Here is an 18,641-nt window from a genome sequence, read left to right on the forward strand (position 1 = left end):
ATTAATTTTAAAATGAAAAGTAAAAAAATAGATTAATTTCAGAATATGGAAGAGCATATTTTAAATGTGGACAAAAAAGTTATAAAATTATGTAAAAGAATATTTTTGGCTTGATCTGGTACTCAAACCACTGATGTCAATGGGGAGTTTTAGTTTGAACGAGTGCAGGATCAGGGCTATTTAAGTTAATCATGCTAGCACCACTGGTGACCTAAGAATGTAAAACCCTTCTGTTATTCATTAGTTTTCTGATTTACATTATGTCCCCCTCTAGTCAATTTAATTTTAAAAATATATACTATTCAAACTAAGTAATTACATTAAGTCAGCGATTTTTGAGTTAGTGCAAAGTGGTTTTGAATAGGAAGGCCATTTTTTAATCTGTTGATGTATTTGATAATCTCAGGGGGAAAACCTTGAACTGTAGAGCACATTAAAATGTAATGCATTAAATCTTCAGTAGTTGGTCAGTATCAGCTGGTGATAACTGATCTGTCAGTCAGCAGCCTAAGGCAAAGTCAAGGGCCCTGGATGCTGCATCAAACAAGTTAATTACTGTAATAACAATGCGTATGGAGAATACTGGTACCATTACAGTTGAGATAATTGAGAAGTCATTCCAGTAGTCCTGTAATAGAGATAATAATAATCATTACTATTTATAAAGCACTCCCTCCCTAAAGTGCTTGGATAATTTGTGCACAACATACACACAAAAAGTAGAACTAAAATTTGTTAGTAAAAATTAAAATGTTCCCCAACTTTCATATATTATAATTCAAAGATTATATTTTGAAAGGATATTACATACATGGAGGGAGGATGATTTAAAAAGGGAAAACAGTGATCAATTTTTTTTTGGTTTATATGAAGAAAAAAGGCTTGAGGGTTTTTTGGGTTTTTTTAGGGCTGTCAAGCAATTAAAAAAATTAATCGTGATTAAGCGTGCGAATAATTTCACTGTTAAACAATAGTAGAATACCATTTATTAAAATATTTGTGGATGTTTTTTACATTTTCAAATATATTGATTCCAAGACAACACAAAATATAAAGTGCACAGTGCTCACTTTATATTTATTTTTTATTACAAGTATTTGCACTGTAAAAAAACAAAAGAAATAGTATTTTTAAATTCATCTAATACAAGTACTGTAGTGCAATCTCTTTATCATTAAAGTTGAACTTACCAATGTAGAATGATGTAAAAAAAACCTGCATGCAAAAATGAAACAATGTAAAATTTTAGAGCCTACATGTCTACTCAGTCCTACTTCTTGTTCAGCCAATCACTCAAACAAACAAGTTTGTTTACATTTGCAGGAGATAATGCTGCCCACTTCTTGTTTACAATGTCACCTGAAAGCGAGAACAGGTGTTCACATGGCACTGTTGTAGCTGGCGCTGCAAGATAGTTATGTGTCAGATGTGCTAAAGATTCATATGTCCCTTCATGCTTCAACCACCATTCCAGAAGACATGCGTCCATGCTGATGATGGATTCTGCTCAATAACGATCCAAAGCTGTGCGGACTGACGCATATTCATTATCTGAGTCAGATGCCACCAGCAGAAAGTTGATTTTCTTTTTTGGTGGTTCGGGTTCTATAGTCTCCACATTTGAGCGTTGCTCTTTTAAGACTTCTAAAAGCATGCTCCATACCTTGTCCCTCTCAGATTTTGGAAGGCACTTCAGATTCTTAAACCTTGGGTCGAGTACGGTAGCTATCTTTAGAAATTTCACATTGGTACCTTCTTTCTGTTTTGTCAAATCTGCCGTGAAAGTGTTCTTAAAATGCACAACATGTACTGGGTCATCATCCAAGACTGCTATAACATGAAATATATGGCAGAATGAGGGTAAAATAGAGCCAGAGACATACAATTCTTCCCCAAGGAGTTATCACAAACTTAATTAACACTTTTTTTTTTAACTAATGTCATCAGCTTGGAAGTATGTTCTCTGAATAGTGGCCAACGCATGAAGGTGCATACTAATGTTTAGCATATGTGGCACATAAATACTTTGCAATGTCAGCTACAATGGGCAGCATTATCATCCATAAATGTAAACAAACTTGTTTGTCTTAGCTATTGGCTGAATGAGAAGTAGGAAGGAGTGGTCTTGTAGACTAAAGTTTTGCATTGTTTTGTTTTTGAGTGCAGTTATGTAACCAAAACAAAATCTACATTTGTAAGTTGCACGATAAAGAGATTGCGCTATAGTACTTGTATGAGGTGAACTGAAAAATACTATTTCTTTTATCATTTTTACAGTGCAAATATTTGTAATAAAAAACAACATACACTTTGATTTCAATTACAACACAGAATACAATATACCGTATATACTCAATCATAAGCCGGTTGGTTTATAAGCCGACCCCCCAAGATGGATAAGTAAAAATGGAAATTTTTTATAAGCCGACCCAATAATTCAGGGGTCAAACTTTAGCTCCTGGGCCATCAGGAGAAGCTGCTGGTGGGCCGAGATGGTTTGTTTACCTCGAGCGTCCGCAGGCACAGAGGTAAACCTAAGTAAACAAAGTGTCCCAGGGCGCCAGCTGCTTACCCTGACAGGCTGGGACAGCAACTGGTGGGGAAATTTTTTCGGGAGGAGAAGCTGGGAGTCAGGGGTGTAACCCCTGTGACCACCCCCCACATGACACACGCCTAGCCCGGGACCTTCACACTCTCCCCATCCCATCCCTTCCCACCTTATCTAGGGAGGGCCAGGGGAGGATGTCTCTGACCTGGCTGGAGCTGCTCCGGCAGGCTGGGCAGCATGGCCGCAGCCTACTCCAGCAGGCCAGACCGGGCGGTGTGGCCGCAGCATGGTCCAGTGGGCTGGGCTGGGTGGCACGGCCACAGCCTGCTCCGGCAGCGTGGCCACAGCCTGCTCTGGGGGGGCGGGGCCGAGCGGCACAGCTGCAGCCTGCCAGCCCCGGAGCTGAAGCTGCGTCCAAGGCTTGGGGCAGAGCAGCGTGGCCAGAAGCAGAGACTCTGGCCCCACCTCTTCCCTTCTGGCTGTGCTGCCTCTTCTTGCTCCATAAATTTCAATTGCTTTTCTAGTGTTTAACAGTGTGATTAAAACTGCAATACATTTTTAATTGCAATTTTTTTTTTAGTTAATTGCATGAGATTAATCATCATCCCTAGTTTTGTTTTTGTTTTTTAAAAAGTGACCAGAGAAATCTGAGACAGATGTCAATTCTCACTCCCTGGGGTCAACCAGAGCAAAATCTGCTCGCAGTTCATAAAGCAATGATCTCTACTCACCTTTGTGTTTAGATACGAATGAGGAGAAATTCAAGGAGGAGATTTTTTAATATAGCCATTGATCAAATCATTTAGGGTTTTTAAAATCAACTGTTTGCCTCTTTACAGCTGGCCCATGTAAAGAACACATGGTGTGTTAACAGTAGTGCCAACTCTTGCAATTTTATCACAAGTCTTGAAATATTTGGGTTTTTTTCTTGAAGCACCACCTCCTGGGTTAGGTGAGATTCTCAGCTTTAATTAAAAAATGTTTATTTTCATGGTTGAAAAGAGAAATGTGAAAATGTGACCTGAGTACTCCCAAAAACTTAAAAACTAAAAGAAAAACAAAACCCAGAAGGACAAAAAGAACCGGAACTCTATTTATTTACTTTAATCTTGTGATTTTAAAGCCAATTTCATGATTTCTTGGGGTGTTATCAGTGGTTTTAGAATTCTTCAGGTTGGCAACACTGGTGTAATACAACTGCATTTGCACAAACTAGTGAATAAAGCCCTGCTGTATTCTGAAGAAGCTGTAGGTAACTTTGGGTATGTCTACACTGGAATAAAAGACCAGTGGCAGCTGTGGCTGGCCCAGGTCAGCTGACTCAGGCTCTCAGGGCTCACACTGCAGGGCTAAAAATTGCTGTGTAGATGTTCAGCTTGGACAGATCCTAGGCTCTGGGATTCTCCCTCTTCCCGCAGTCCCAGAGCCTGAAAGTCTACGCAACAGTTTTTAGCCCTGGAACCTGAGCCAGCTGCGGGTATTTAATTGCTGTATAGACATACCCTTTGTGGCACTACTGTAATCTCAGCTACAAGGGAGTTATAGTAAGTAATCAAGTCTCATTATCAAGGGGGGATGTGCTGTTGATGTGAGGTCAGTAATGCAGTAAGTGTGCAACCTGCATATACCATGCTGCCATACAAACACCGAACTTTCATCCCACATGGGGCTTGCCATGGTAAGTACATGCTAGAAAGGGATACTAATTTGATTCACTACTTCTAAATTAATATCCTCAATGAATAGTACCAAGAAAGAGCATCATCATAATTATGATCTTTATCCTCAAACAAGGCTAGTAAAGCTACTATAGTAAGACAGTATTTTAAGCAGTTAATTAGTGAAACTAGTTAAGTATCAGAGGGGTAGCCGTGTTAGTCTGGATCTGTAAAAGCAGCAAAGAGTCCTGTGGCACCTTACAGACTAACAGACGTATTGGAGCATGCTGAAATACGTCTGTTAGTCTATAAGGTGCCACAGGACTCTTTGAAACTAGTTAGTGCATTTCATCTCTGGAGACCCAAGTTCAGATTCTAATAGGGACACAGGAGAGAAAAGGTTTGACATTTAATGAAAAGTAATCAAAATTTTCAACATCTCCATCAGGCCATATGTGCTGTATCATAGTCACTTAAACATTCAGCTCATATAATCTATATGTAAAGCTAAATTAAGAACTTGGCTGCAATGCACTGGTTCAGCTTCTTCCCAGTTCATTTCAGTGGAGGGGAAAAAACACTTGTGTCATAAATGACTAAAGTCTCTTGCTTTGCAGAATAATTTTTTTAGCAGACCAGGTTACTTTAATGAACACATCACGTATAACTAAACTTTCACCATCTGTTCTACCTTCAAATTACAAAAGTAAGAAGAATGCACAATTGTGTCATAAAATTTAACATTTACATTATTTAAATATGTGCATATATCATTTATTTAGTGCAGAATGCATCTGCTCTTCCATGCAAGTTCAACATTTTATGGTATAGAAGGATTCATTGTTATGGGGTTTCCTTGTACTGGACTTTATGGCCAAATTCTAAGATGGCATACATCAGTGTAACTCCATTAACTTAAATGAAGAGATGTCAATTTACACCACTGAAGGATTTGGCCCTATGTATTTTTGAAGGACGTGTAACTTAAACCAAAAAGATATATTTCAAGAAGGAAAGATTAGGCTCAAGTGAGGGCCACAATCACCCAATAATTAATGGACTATCTTAGCTATATTATTTATTTTGGTTCTTGATAAAAGAAAAACATACTGGGCAGAATTATGCTCTCAGATGCATTGGTGTAATCATGGAATAACTGTTGTATTTAAATAGAGTTAGTCTGCATTTATTGCAATGCAACTAAGAACAGAATTAGGCCCACTGTATTTATCTACCATCTGCCACAGATTTCAGCCTGTATTTCTGCAAGTCAGCTTGTTGCTTGAAGTTACAAGTAATGAGATTTATCTTATATTGGAAAAGAGGAAATCATTTTCTCCATATCAGATGCTGCTGAAAAAGACAGCCAAAAAAGGACCCATGGGAAACATCATTCTGAGAACACTTCCAACATGTTAAATATGTATAGCTAAGTATTTTAAGCAATTGCAGAATTTTTTCTTCCACACAGATGATGCTGTCCATATTACAAATGCAGCAAAAATATTTTAAATCAAATCAGAAGTTATTTTTATAGCTTAATGTTTCCATGCTCCCCTCCCCCTCTGGCCACCTATTTCATTCTAATTCTATTCCCTTTATTTTGTATTTCTCTTTTTTGAGGAGGCACGGGGCAGGAATTATCTTTTCAGTATATCTGCTTTTCTTCTAACTTTCTCTTTCATTACTTGTATCTTCCTCCCACCCCCAAGGCTCCTCCCCAAGCTAAGGTTATTATTAATAATAATAATCAGTGTCTCAATGTCCAAGAGAGAAAATACCCTCACTGACCTATTTTTGTATTACACATTCACGCAATTATATTATTAATTACAATCATTTGCAGCAGCAATCTAGTGAAGAGATTTCCTGGGCATACAGTTGAGCAGTGAAGAAGCATAAAGGCATACAGAATATGACTACATTTTATTTTTTGAAGCAGGAAGGCACTTTTTAGCAGCTGTGACTGCTCAGAAGTAGTAATGGCTAAAGGATAAACTCCAGTTTCCAAAGTCTGTGGAAAGCTAATACAATACACAGCATTTCTTCAAAAGCATATGTAATGCAATAGTGGTTTGTGGTCTCAGAAGCCTTCAGGACAGTGGTATGTAATGTACTTTACAAAACAATGCTCTACATAGGCTATGTGGATTTGCATATGCAGGCTGCAATCAGCTGCAAAGCATCCTATGATACACTTTCAGGAATTTCAGTATGCAAAAATGAATGTTCTTACTATGCATACTAAATAAAAAGTTACTTCTACACCAGAGATCACATTTGACCCACTGCTAGCTGAACTCTTAAAAGAGAATCAAAGTCAGGTCTAAATTCTGCCCTCAAATGCACATAAACACATTTCCTATTGAATTCACGTTGTCAATGAGAGCCACCCACGTTTCTGAAGGCAGAATACGGTTCTTAAAATGCACTCACAGTGCCTCCTCAAATATTCCTCTCCTCATATCTCAGCAGAACCAGGTGAGAAAGATCTGCATCCCATGTTCCTGAAGGACGATGCACTTGACTGTAGCAATTAGAGTGCTGTGTCCATCTCCAACTCTCTATGAAAAAAAAAATGGCGGGGGGCAGGGGGGAGAATCTATGTCCAAAAGCTACTCACTTGAATCAACATTCTTCAAGAGGGCCTGGTGACAGTAAAGAGTCTCTTACATTTATCTGGTCGGAAAGCCCAATCCTACTCTCTATGGAAAGACAGCAAATGTGCTGAGAGCAGGGATGCTGTATAGGTGCTGAAAGGAGTCCCCCTCAAAGGCCAACGAGTGACAGCAGAGCCTCAGAGCTACTGCTACCCCAGTAGTTGCTGCATCCTCACTGTACTGGGGCACAAAGCACAAAAATCTATAGGGCAGTGGAACTGAATGGCTGGTGCTGGCCACTAAAACAAATATAAAAGCATATTTTTGATATTATAAAGGAAGGCTTGAGAGCTAATTAGCTTATGTAATTAAACTGTACTTAACAAGTGATCAATAACAAGCATCAGACGCGTCCCCTATTCTGAGTGTCATATACTGCCTTTGCAAGGAATGAGTTTAAGGATCTAATACAGAAGGTTATGGCGATATCATACTTCTTGTGATATCTGAGTTATGAAAAAAATGCAAACACTGCAAACAGTTTTCAGCTGTTATGTAGAGATATTTCGCTACTCGTCATTTTGCCCAATAGCTCTCACCAATACATGGCAGAAGACTCACAAATTCATCTTGTCAGAGTGTATAATTTATACCACAGTTTTATTTAGAAGTGTGCATTTTACCTAAGTATTTTAGATGCAAAATTTAAGTATCATAGATTCCCTCATCTGCTTCCTAGCTCATTTGAGATGATATGGAAAATGGGTCATTTGCCCAAAATTGGAAATACGTGCCACTGTGCTCAGTGCTGCCAATAGCAGCTGTGAAAGTGCGCTGGTTGCAATCATATGATCTCTATGTAAACAACCAAATCATGTGTCCTTTCTCAACAGAGTTGGCTCATAACCATCTAATTGACAGCTAGCTGCTTTTAATTAATCAGAATGCTGCATGCTTCCTGCTCCTCCAGAATCAGGCATGTTCAGCTCTATGTGAGAATACTCACTCACAGCTTCCCTTAACCCTCACCATCTCCAACGCCAATGCCCTTCTGATGGCCAATTAAAAATGCAAAGGTATGTTTTATTTCTGAAAGTTTAGCCATAAAAATGCCTTTCCCCCCAGAACTAGCATGCATAACCCAGTGCATATTATGAGTCATGAAAGCCCATGGCTTTCCAGGACTGCTGGAGCCAATGTAAGTATTTATACTGTATGCATACACTTCAGTATAAAATAGAAGGGATTTAAGTGTAGCTAATTATTATTTCAGTTTTTACCCCAAAGTGTTTTACTCATGTCATGCAAATAAGAACCAAGAAAAATACAGTAAAACAAAAATGGGAAGGAAATTACCTGAACAACACAAAACTAAAGATGGAGGTCAATGTAATTCTTCGCTAGTAAGTAAGCAAATTAGCCTCTAGTTAGAGCTGAAAGAATTCTGTTACCCGCACTGCTGAATGTGTGGCAGGAAATTGTAAATTCTGGGGGCTCCTACCACCTTTCTTTTATACCCTTTTAATTTCCATTATCCCCTGACCTTTTCTCTCTATTGCATTCACCCTTCAGCCTGAAGAGCATTGTTGCACCTAGGTCTACTTGTCCACCCTCTGCCAGCTCACGAACAGAGCACCTCTCTGCTCTGCCTCTGATAAGGATTTCTTGTCCCACAAAGCAGAGGCTTTATCCCTCGATAGTTCCCTGTTAGAGATGCTGCAGAGGAGCATTTTGCAGACACATGCAGAGGGAAAGCGGAGTCCTCGTGGGCCATCTGGGAGCTGTTGAAGCAAGCTGAAGATGTGGGGCAGGCCTTCTGTGATGAGGGATTATGGGTTTGAACTCTGATGCTGGAATAAATCTGGAACTTGTTGCTCTCTGGGTGACTGCAAAAATCAAAGCCTACCATATTTAAGTTTTTAGTTAACTGGGCCCTAGACGACGTACATTTTGTAGGATTTTTTTTCCCTTCAATAGCTCATGGTAGAACTGAACTGAGTAACTGTTCCCCCCCCCCCCAGAGCCCTAATGTGACATCTGTTGCAACATCTGTTCCATTTCCTAGTCTATAATACATAGAGTATAAATGCTATACTCATGTTAAGAATTATAAATGTTGCACTTTTAAAAAATTTAACAAGAGGGCATATTATTTTTTAAAAGATTTTAAAATCTATTTTCACTTTGCATTATCAGGCCTTATGGGGAAAAGTTGGTACAAACCCAATACGCCAAACATGCCCTATGGCGACCCCTTTTCCATCACCTCCAAAGAAAACATCTTAGTTACAGAGTACAACGGGACAGAACAAACCTCAGTATCAGTCTACACGTGCAACTCTCCGCCAAGCCAAACATCATCAAGGGTAATAGAACACTGCCTGTTTCATCTTAACTTGGTTCCCTGCCCGCCCTCATCCCTGTGCATTTTAGATGTGCAAAGGACAAGGATTCATAGATTTTTCATTAAAGAGATGTAGCTTGCTATACTCTGCTCCACCAGAGAGGAGACCAAATCAATTATTCTGTTTGTTATATCCTTTTAGTTTAAAGGGACATGTGCAATTTCCCCTATTTTGTGGGACTTGTCTACTAAAAACTAAACTGAGATCACATACTCCTTTCACACAGTTCATCAAACAATCCTCTAACGGTAATGACTTTCCTCTCACTATCAACATGGGCCCAAGCTGAACTGGTGACTAGTGGTCAAGAGCTCCATATCTCATTATCTCCACGTTCCCTTTCCTCAAACGTGTGAATGAAGCGAATACAGGGAGTGCAATAAATGTCTGATATAGAGTGTGCACATAAAAGAACATGCTCCTCAACAAACCTGAGAATGTTTATTGGGAAAAGGTTTAAAAAAAAAAACACACAACATATTGGTCTTCAAAATATCTTTAAGACAGAGACTCATAATCAGAGGCAAACAATCTGGGAACCCAAGACACATGCAGAGTACCTCAGAGATGATCTCAGCAGATTACGTGTAACACTGTAGTAAAATGGTCACCACATTAAATAACATTTAACATTTTTATGGCTCTCTCTGATTTGCAGTCAGTCATGTTTTTTCCACATTTCCTCTTTTTCATGCCATCATTCCCACTCTAGCTGGCCACCGTTGCAATCGCTATCCTCCATGTGGAGGTTAGGACTAGAGCTGTGTGAATAATTGATTTGTTGGTTCACTGGCAATAAGGAAAAAAATGTGTTTCAGTGCAAATGAAACATTTACCATAGTTCTAGCCAAAACAAAACGTTTCACTTCAATTTTGAGCTTGAACTGTTCTTTTTAAAATGAAATTGAAGGAAATTTTGAAATGAAGTCATTTTGAAAGGAAAAAGTTGAGATGTTTTATTTTGAAAATGTCAAAATGAAACATTTCAACTTTTTCAGGGTTTTTTCCCCGACTGAAACAATTTGGTGATATCAACAAAAATTAACAAAATCTTTTCCTTGACCCAAATTTGGTGGAAAAAAAAGTTTTAGCTTACAAATGTTGACCAGCTCTGGTCAGGACAACCATCCTCTCCCAGGAACATTACCCTATGGATTATGTGGCTATCAGGAAGTAGTACAATGCAATGTTGTGCAAGGTGACACCCCTCCCCGCCACATCCTATCAAGATGAAGGCCACTTCTGCATAATAGCTTCCACCAGCAAGGAAAGCAGAGCAACATGGTTTGCTCAAGACCTTGGCTTTTAAAACAGCCAAGAAGCCTGCTGCTCCACCAACCCAAGGGCCCACTCTTTCTCCTCCTGAAAATAAAGTGAGTTTTGACATGAATTCGGTGGGAGCAAGATATTGTCAACAGGAAAAGCTATTGGTAAATGTAGGACACTGCGTTTCTCTTTTTTCTTGGAGAAACATATGCATGTTCACCTTTATTGCCAAATCTTCCCAATGCCACTCATTTTGAGATGCCAGCACTCTCTTACAAAGGGATACTTTCTGGTAAGCAGGTAAATTAATTTTCATTAAATTGATACTGGAGCAAAGGAAGGGACAGCTTTGTTAGTTTTAAACTTCAATTTATACAAAAATAAACAAAAATTGTCAGTCCATCTGACCTGGACCTCAATATTAATGTGTCAGCCCTTATTAAAATAATGCAGGATTTAGCAGCACTTGGTTTATTCCCAAGTGACTGCTGACCTCAATCAAATCATGGGATTATCATATTAATCAGTTAACTCTGCTTTTCATCTCCTTAATTAGCATTCTTTATCATCTTCTCTGAAACAAACTAAAGGGTATATTTAAAAAAAGAAAGTCCAGAATGATCTATTTAACAACACAGTGTGCAAACCATTGTAATGCAACATGAAATGAAATGTAATACTAATTAAATTGTAAGTCTCCCTATTAATTAGTGTCAACAAAATCTTAAAGTAACCTGGCAAGGTTCAGAAATCTTAAAGGAAGCTATGTGCAAAGCAGCACATTTTGACAAGCAGTAAACTAAGAGCATAACATTTTATAGTTTGTTTTTTTAAAATACTTTAATGTATAACACACCATGTAGAGTGTTGTGTAAGTAACTATTTCAAAATGCTCTACGCAGTAAAGAGCTGTCAAATACATAGATTCTCTCCTGAAATTCCATCCATTTAATAGGTCTATTAGTTTGATGAATTTGCCTTTTGTAATAATTTATTTAATAGGTGTGTGTAGCTCTCATGAGTATCTCTGTTCTGGGCTATTTGTGCAGCTTACAATAGAGTTTTGAATTATTTTTAAAATACATACAGTTTTAAGTACACAAGTACATGTTACATTCTCCTTTTACTACGGCTTGGCCAGACATTCAAATTACTTTCCTTTTACATGAAATGGCCCTTTATATCAAAGTTGTGGCTTAGAATTTTTAGTACAGTGTGTACTTCACAAAAGCAGGAAAATATATGTTACTGAAAGCTCAACTAGCTTTTCTTGGCTAGAGATATTTTTGTATGCATGTGAAAGAGGGGGATTAGAGTAGTGAAGGCTTTATATATTTTTAGCATTTTAAGAGCAGCATATGCAACTGCAACATCATGTTCAAATGTGCACTGTTCTTTTTAGTGATGGTTTCAATTTCAACCACATTTTTTGTTTTCACACTAAAATGATTTTAAAAAAAGTAAATAAATAGATCTCCTGAATTAATTTTGGCCAATATAATGGTAAGAACAAGCATTTCAAGATTTCTGAATACATTTGCATATAAGGATTATATCAGCTCATTGACAGCATTTTGCTAAAGGGCTGTTTAGTATATCCACTGAAGCAGAGATCTGGCTTGCTAAGCTATGCATTATTAAACCTATGATCCTGAAGAAAGTCTTCAGAGACAGCAAATAAAGGACAGACACCTATATGAACCAATATAATAATCTCCACTCCGTTAAGAAAATTATAATTAATCTATTAAATATAAAGAATGAAGAGTTGAAAAACCAAATTAGAACAACCAAAAGGAAAAGCTCCTTTATAATAATGCTATAAAACTTGATCAGTTAAAACACCAAGATGGTGATCTATAAAAACAGAAGCAGACACTCCAATCTAACTTGTATTAGCTTACCAGAGGACCCCAAGAAAAGATCTAATGGCACAGGACATACTATCACACTTACTTGGGAGGATTTTGAACATACAGTACTTTCTTTTATGACATCACTAAAATAAAAAAGCATTCAATGCCATTGCAACTAAGTTGTCCAGAGAATGTAAAATTTCCTCACTTTAAAGAAAAAGATAAGGTCTTAAGCAAGGTGAAAGCCAGTGGATTGTTCTGTGTTGTTACTGAAGTGGTTTATGGGCCAAATTCCAGCTTTGGATGCAGAAACACACAGCTCCCATTAATTTACAGGGAATGGGGGCTATGTCTGGATATTCAAAGCTACCATACGAGGTGGCATAGCAATCTAAAGGAAAAGGTGGAGGTTTTCCAAGAAAAAACACAGTTGAAAATATGTAATGCTCTCTTTTGTCCTCCAGCTACCAAGTTGTAAAGCACATTTTCTCTTTCTCAAAGTCAAGGCCCTGCTCCTGAACACTTCCTGAGAACTGTTCTTTACGGACTATCATGTTTTTCCTGATATTTTTGAGCAGTATTGTGCTCAAATATCTTTGTGTAACACAGTTCAGGTGTTTGCTTGCACTCCCACAGTGAAAACTCATTTATAAAAACAATGCAAGTCAAATTAAAATACTGGAGTAGAAATGGTTTGAGATTTTTATGCAATAACTTTACATTTTGGCATTCATAATTCATGTCAGAAACAAAGGTGGTCTCAGATCTGATATTAGGGGCTCTGTTGTTTTTTAATGCCTTAGTTATAGGCTCACCCTTAATTACACAAATGCACACTGCCTGTAGGGCATTCTGAAGGGAAAATCTATGATCACATTTAAAATTGTTCAGGATTTGTCTTTTTAAATTAAAAAAAATTAACACTTTTGCCCATAGAACAATATAATATTTTAATGCTTTGTTATTACATATTCAAGCTCCGGCTTAAAATTGTTTCTTTGGCACATAATTTATTTCAACAATGCAGATCAGCTTATTCCTCCCTCTTAAAAGTTTGTTCTTTTCTTTTGGAGTACTAAAGCGAAATCTAATCTGATCTGTATACATCAACCATTAAGAAACTGATGCATTCCACCCCAGAAAAGCTCTATAAAAAGGGTTGGGTGATTTGATTTCCTACTTAAAAGTTCCAACCAGCCAAATTATAAGCACATTTTACCCACTGATTACAAAATGGCCTTTATAGCAGCTGTTATTTGGTTTAGGGCCATCAGAATATGATTTACTGGCAAAACTTCAGTTTCAGCTAGCTAGTAGAGGATGCACTAAATACAGCTAGTAAGCCGCAAGCAGGATTGCTACAGGTTATTTAACATAATAGCATCCATTCAACTTTACAGCTGTTCAAGATGGGCACAGAAGGGTGCAAAGATGCAAATTTAGCAGAATCAATCACTCCCTAATTCATGCATTCCAGATACATCATCAGCTTGGTGAAAAATTATGCAAAATTCACTGTCATAAGCCTCTGATATGTTTAATTCCATTCCAGTCTCGGGGGTAAATAAAACATTCTGTGGTCTTCCATGGAGTGTTTTAATTTCTCTTTTTGTGGGGAGAACATTTTTTCCCCTTGTCCATTTGTCAAACAGTGGGGGGGGGGGGAGACAGTATTCAAACATTTGAAGAAGAGAGGTTTTATTTCCAAGTTCCTTTCAATTAATTATTCAATTAACTATTGCTACTGTTTAGACTAGTCACAAAATAAACAAACATTCTTCAGCATAAAATTAAAATTAAGCAATATGGTCTTTTTTAAGATACAATTCTCTCCCTCAAAATGTAGTTTGGGTCCTTTGGGGTTTGCTGAAATTATTTTGCTTCTGTTTTTCCTCTCCCTCCCCCTTGAGATTTTTTTAGTTCTAACTCTCCACTATGCATATCATCTGCTCTCCTTCCCTCTGTTCACCTTATCCAAGATCACAGCATGTAGAGTAAAATGTATGGCTAGTCACACTTTCATGCCTCTTCATTTTCTTTCACAGGCCCAGACGCTTTAAAATAAGCTCTGGTCAGTTTCAACCTAAGGATGCTTCTGTTGGCCGCACTGCTGGGGAAATATGTGTGTGCAAGAGCAGTAACCATGGCATCATCTGTCTTTGCAGGACCATCACTCCACACAGTTGATTAAAATTTAGGCTAGAAAGGGTCATGGTGGGATGAAGGTGGAAACATGAAATATCCACATTCCTGTGCAGACTTAGGCTCCAGCTATGAAGGTTTTTACAATAAAAACAAATGTTGAAGTACAAAGAAAACTACACTATGTTAAATAAATAAAGAAGCTAAGACATTAGAATTAAGGCTGATGTTCCCGCTCCAACTCAGGATGTTCTACCACTTATTCCTTTTCCTTTTATTCAACAGTGTGAGTTAGGGATGGAGTTTGACATCCCAACTTTATCAAGTATCATCTATAGTTATGGTTGAGGAGGCAGTTTTATTCTTATCTCCTGTTTTTTAGGCTCCTACAGCTTTCTGGGAAAATTAGCGTTTGGGTTGAAGATACATTTTCTTCTGTTAGTTCAGTAAAATTCTTTTGGGATGTTTCGAGTTATAAGACTGTGGGGAAAATGGAGTTTTTCACACTTCATATTTTCCAGATGCTGCTCCCACACATGGATAATTAACAAATGAGTTATTTTTAATACTTCAGACTTGCAACACACTTAGGCCCCAATCCTCTAAACTTTACTTTAATGGGACTTCTCATGTGCATAACAATAAGAATGTGCTAATTGTTTCCAGGACTAGGTCCAAAGGAGAAAGGTGCCTTTTATACTGGTATACAAAGAAAGTTATGAGGGTTTGAAAATGTTGTACTGTAAGAGACTTCTTAAATCTGCTCATTTTTAACATGCTTAAGTTCACAGGTCAGTCTAAGGCTACTGGATTTATTTCAATGTATAATCTTAGAGGCAAACCTTAAAATAAAAACATGCAGTGAGATTCACACATTCAAATAAAAGCAAGAACATTTCTTTTTCTCTCTTTTAAAAGAAAGATAAAGGAAATTAATAGCAAACAACATTAAAGCAACCTAAAGCTTAGAATTTATATGGACAAAAGTTATGGTTTTCACAGTAACCATAACTCAGCTATATTGCACATATATACTAAGGTATACAAATATGCAATGCAAAAATGATTGTCAATGTGTGGCTGTCACAGGACATGGCTGCCCTGTAGTGCCCCCTGCTGGCCAAGTGTGGCACTGCAGGCACACACTGCCTCAGTTCCCTACCCTGAGGTGAGTCTCCTTAGTTCTCCTCACACTGGTCTGTGCTGGAGATGTGGCTTAGCCTAGTCACAGACCAACATAACCCCTTCCAGGGTAGCAAAAAAGTCCCAAACAAGCAAAACAGGTTTCTCTGCCCTTTGGGGCTTCTCTTAAGCTCACTCTCTGGGCCCTATACCCAGCCCCTTTGTGGGCTACCTGAGTTTTCTCTGCTCCAGTATAGAGTACTTGGGCCCCCTCAGTCCGTTTTCCCTGGAGTACCATTCTCAGCCCCTAGCCCAGGGTCTTTCATAGCAGCCTTCCCACTCACTGGGGTTACAACTGCCAGAATGATCCCTCTCAGCCCTCCAATAAGGCCAGGTGTCTATCAGCTATCACTTGACTCTCCATAGTCCCACTACTTAGGCTGGGAAGCAGATAATGATGGTACAGGGTGCAGCTGGCCCCCATCTCCCCTTAAAGGGACCAGTCACCCTGTATTCCACTGGAACAAAATAGATGTAACTTCATTATCAGAGTGGCAAGGGGGCAGAAAATGGTGTAAGGAACAAGTAGGCAGCAATAACCTAGAAGTAGACATGGTCAGGGTGGTTAGGAATCCTGCGGATCCAGTCGCTCCACTTTGGCCTTGTCTAGACGAGAATTTAAAGGTGTGTTAGAACATGTTACTAACACATTTTAAAAATCTAATGTAGACAAGGCACGGAACTTTTAACACACGGTAAGCTGGTCAAATTGACACCTGTGGAGGAGTGTAGGATTTACCTTGACTAGTTAACACATATTAAAACTACAAATTGCCTTGTGTACACTAAGATTTTAATGCATTAACTAACGTGTTAAAAATACACCTTTTTGCTTGGTGAAGACAAGGCCTGTAGGAGTAAATCTGTACTGGGGTACAATTAGCTTAGCTGGAGCAGGAGTGTAACTCTTTACCAGCTTTGCTGAGTCTGATCCTCTCTGTTCATAGGATGTAGTATATTTGGTTTGTGTGCATATAAGTGAGTGACGTTGACCTCTAGTTGATATCCCAGCAGAAGGCTAAGGGACCCACTAATTCTCCAGCTAAAGGAGCTTTCCTTTAGTTCATATGATCACTGTCTATTGTGTGTTTTGGAATCTGAATGTCTGATGTTCTAGTTGCAGCTGTCCCAAGTATGTTATTTTTATAGTAGTTGTGTCTGTTGTCTGCAACACAGAGGTTCTTTCCAAGAAGGGAGGGACTAGAATTGCCACTGACACAGGAACGATTTCTTGGTGAGCAGGAATTAAAATTTTCAGCCATAGCATTGGGTAAAGATAGTACAAACTAAGTCTATATTCAAAATAAACTGTGACTCTGCTTCTCACCTGTACACATTTCAATTACCCTGTTTCTTACCCACTGAGGGCCCCTCCCATTCTTGCTGAATAGTTATTTACTCCACTGGAAGGCCCACTGAAGTCAACAGAAGTAATTGTGGAATGAGGTGATACTTAGGAGGAATAATGGTATCCCCATCTGGCCCTAGGGCAGCAATAGCATTTTTAAACATTTCAGTAAAAAACTGCCTGTAAAGCATGAATGAATCACTTTTTCAATTATAGGTCCATCTATTCTATTTTCCACAGAAGAAACTCTCATACAGAGAAATACTTTCAGGAATGTATTAAAATAAAACTGTGGAACCCAAAGCAATATTATATAAGCACTTGCATTGTTGCACAAGCCCTGAAATGATTTTTCAGGGCTTGGGCAGATTTCAGCACTGTTAAAAGATTTTACTGAATTAAGCCATTAGTATTTAAACTGGTTACAAAAAATATTAAACGCGTAGAACCAATAGAACAAATATAAAGAACAAACAATGAAATTCCTGACATTTGGCCCCACTAATACACTATTTTATCCTGTATGTATTTTAAAAAGCATTTCATTTTTTAAATAATGTCATTTTTACAAAAAGCGTGATACAAAAATATGTTCATAAAAGACTCTTCCGGTCTTAAATTATGTTTAAAAGTTTATTTCCTTCCTAATGTTCCAGTGAAATGGCTTTTGGCAAAGCTAGCTGGAAAGTAAAAAACAAATCTAAATGTAGACTTTAAGCCATTTGATTCCAACATTAAAAAAAATTGACATTTATACAAATAAAAAAAATTGCCCCCAAAAAAGCAAGTTCTAGAAAGAGCACTCTTCCGTTGGCATAATTACTTCACCTCCACGAGAAGTGGAAGCTATGTTGGTGGGGGAGTGTCGCCCACTAACAGAGCACTGGTGTGGACAGTGCTTAGGTAGATGTAGCTTACATCACTGGGAGTGTGTGTCTTTTTCACACCCCTACGTGACCTAAGTTACATTGTCTTAAATGGTAGAGTACACCAGCCCTAAGATAACCAATACCACAGCTGATGCAGAGTCTTACAGCCTCTGCATAGATAGAGCTATACTTTTAGATAGAGCTCTTACAGATCTTGGAAAATCTGTACATAAGTGGCGGTTCAGCTCTCATAGATGGCTTCAGGGAATTTCACTGAGCTTTCTTTCTTCCAGGAGCCCTCATCCAGGGCAATGATCCAGCTATTTGCAAGGTCACAAAAGGCACTTAACTGAGGGCCTCCTTCTCCAAACACATGCAACTAAACACATGTAACTTTGCTCATGTGAGCAGTTGAAGTCAAAGGGGACCACGCATTTAAACAGCGATACACACATCATTAAGTATTTGCAAGAAGCAGGGCCTAAGGTTGTTCTCAGAATAAGTACATTTCTTTCACAAGTTGGCAAAGCTCTGACAAACCTTAATGTTAAGTAACATATTGTAGCATGAGCTTCATGGAGCTAAAGAACTCTTTTAATCTTTGGAGATGGAGAACAACAAGACATAGAGGGGGATATAGATACAACATGAAAGGTGAAGAATAAATTTCTTTAGGCCTGTCAGGCATGGTTTAAAATGTCCAGATGAGTTAGGAGGAAAAAAAACTTGAAAAACTTTTTTGAAGTAATATGGCCCATAGTGAGTAG

The 18,641-nt window shown here is 38.3% G+C and overlaps 1 protein-coding gene across 5 annotated transcripts in view; it reads right to left on the bottom strand.

Moving 5' to 3' along the window:
- Nucleotides 1–18,641, bottom strand: part of SAMD5 (sterile alpha motif domain containing 5) — a 725,756-nt gene that overhangs the window by 664,184 nt on the left and 42,931 nt on the right. For 2 of the 5 annotated variants that reach the window (XR_005597178.1, XM_039532962.1), the window contains one exon: nucleotides 9,692–10,000. The exons of 2 other annotated variants lie outside the window; for them this stretch is intronic. Coding sequence is in view for 2 of the 3 variants with exons in the window: in XM_039532962.1 (XP_039388896.1) it covers nucleotides 9,998–10,000 (3 nt within the window). In the remaining variant the exon portion in view is untranslated. Of the gene's footprint in view, nucleotides 1–377; nucleotides 629–9,691; nucleotides 10,001–18,641 lie in introns of those variants that run through there. One more of the 5 variants, XM_039532957.1, reaches the window with a different exon arrangement.

Source organism: Mauremys reevesii, linkage group 3 (genome assembly GCF_016161935.1).
Source record: "Mauremys reevesii isolate NIE-2019 linkage group 3, ASM1616193v1, whole genome shotgun sequence".
Lineage (NCBI taxonomy): Eukaryota > Metazoa > Chordata > Testudines > Geoemydidae > Mauremys > Mauremys reevesii.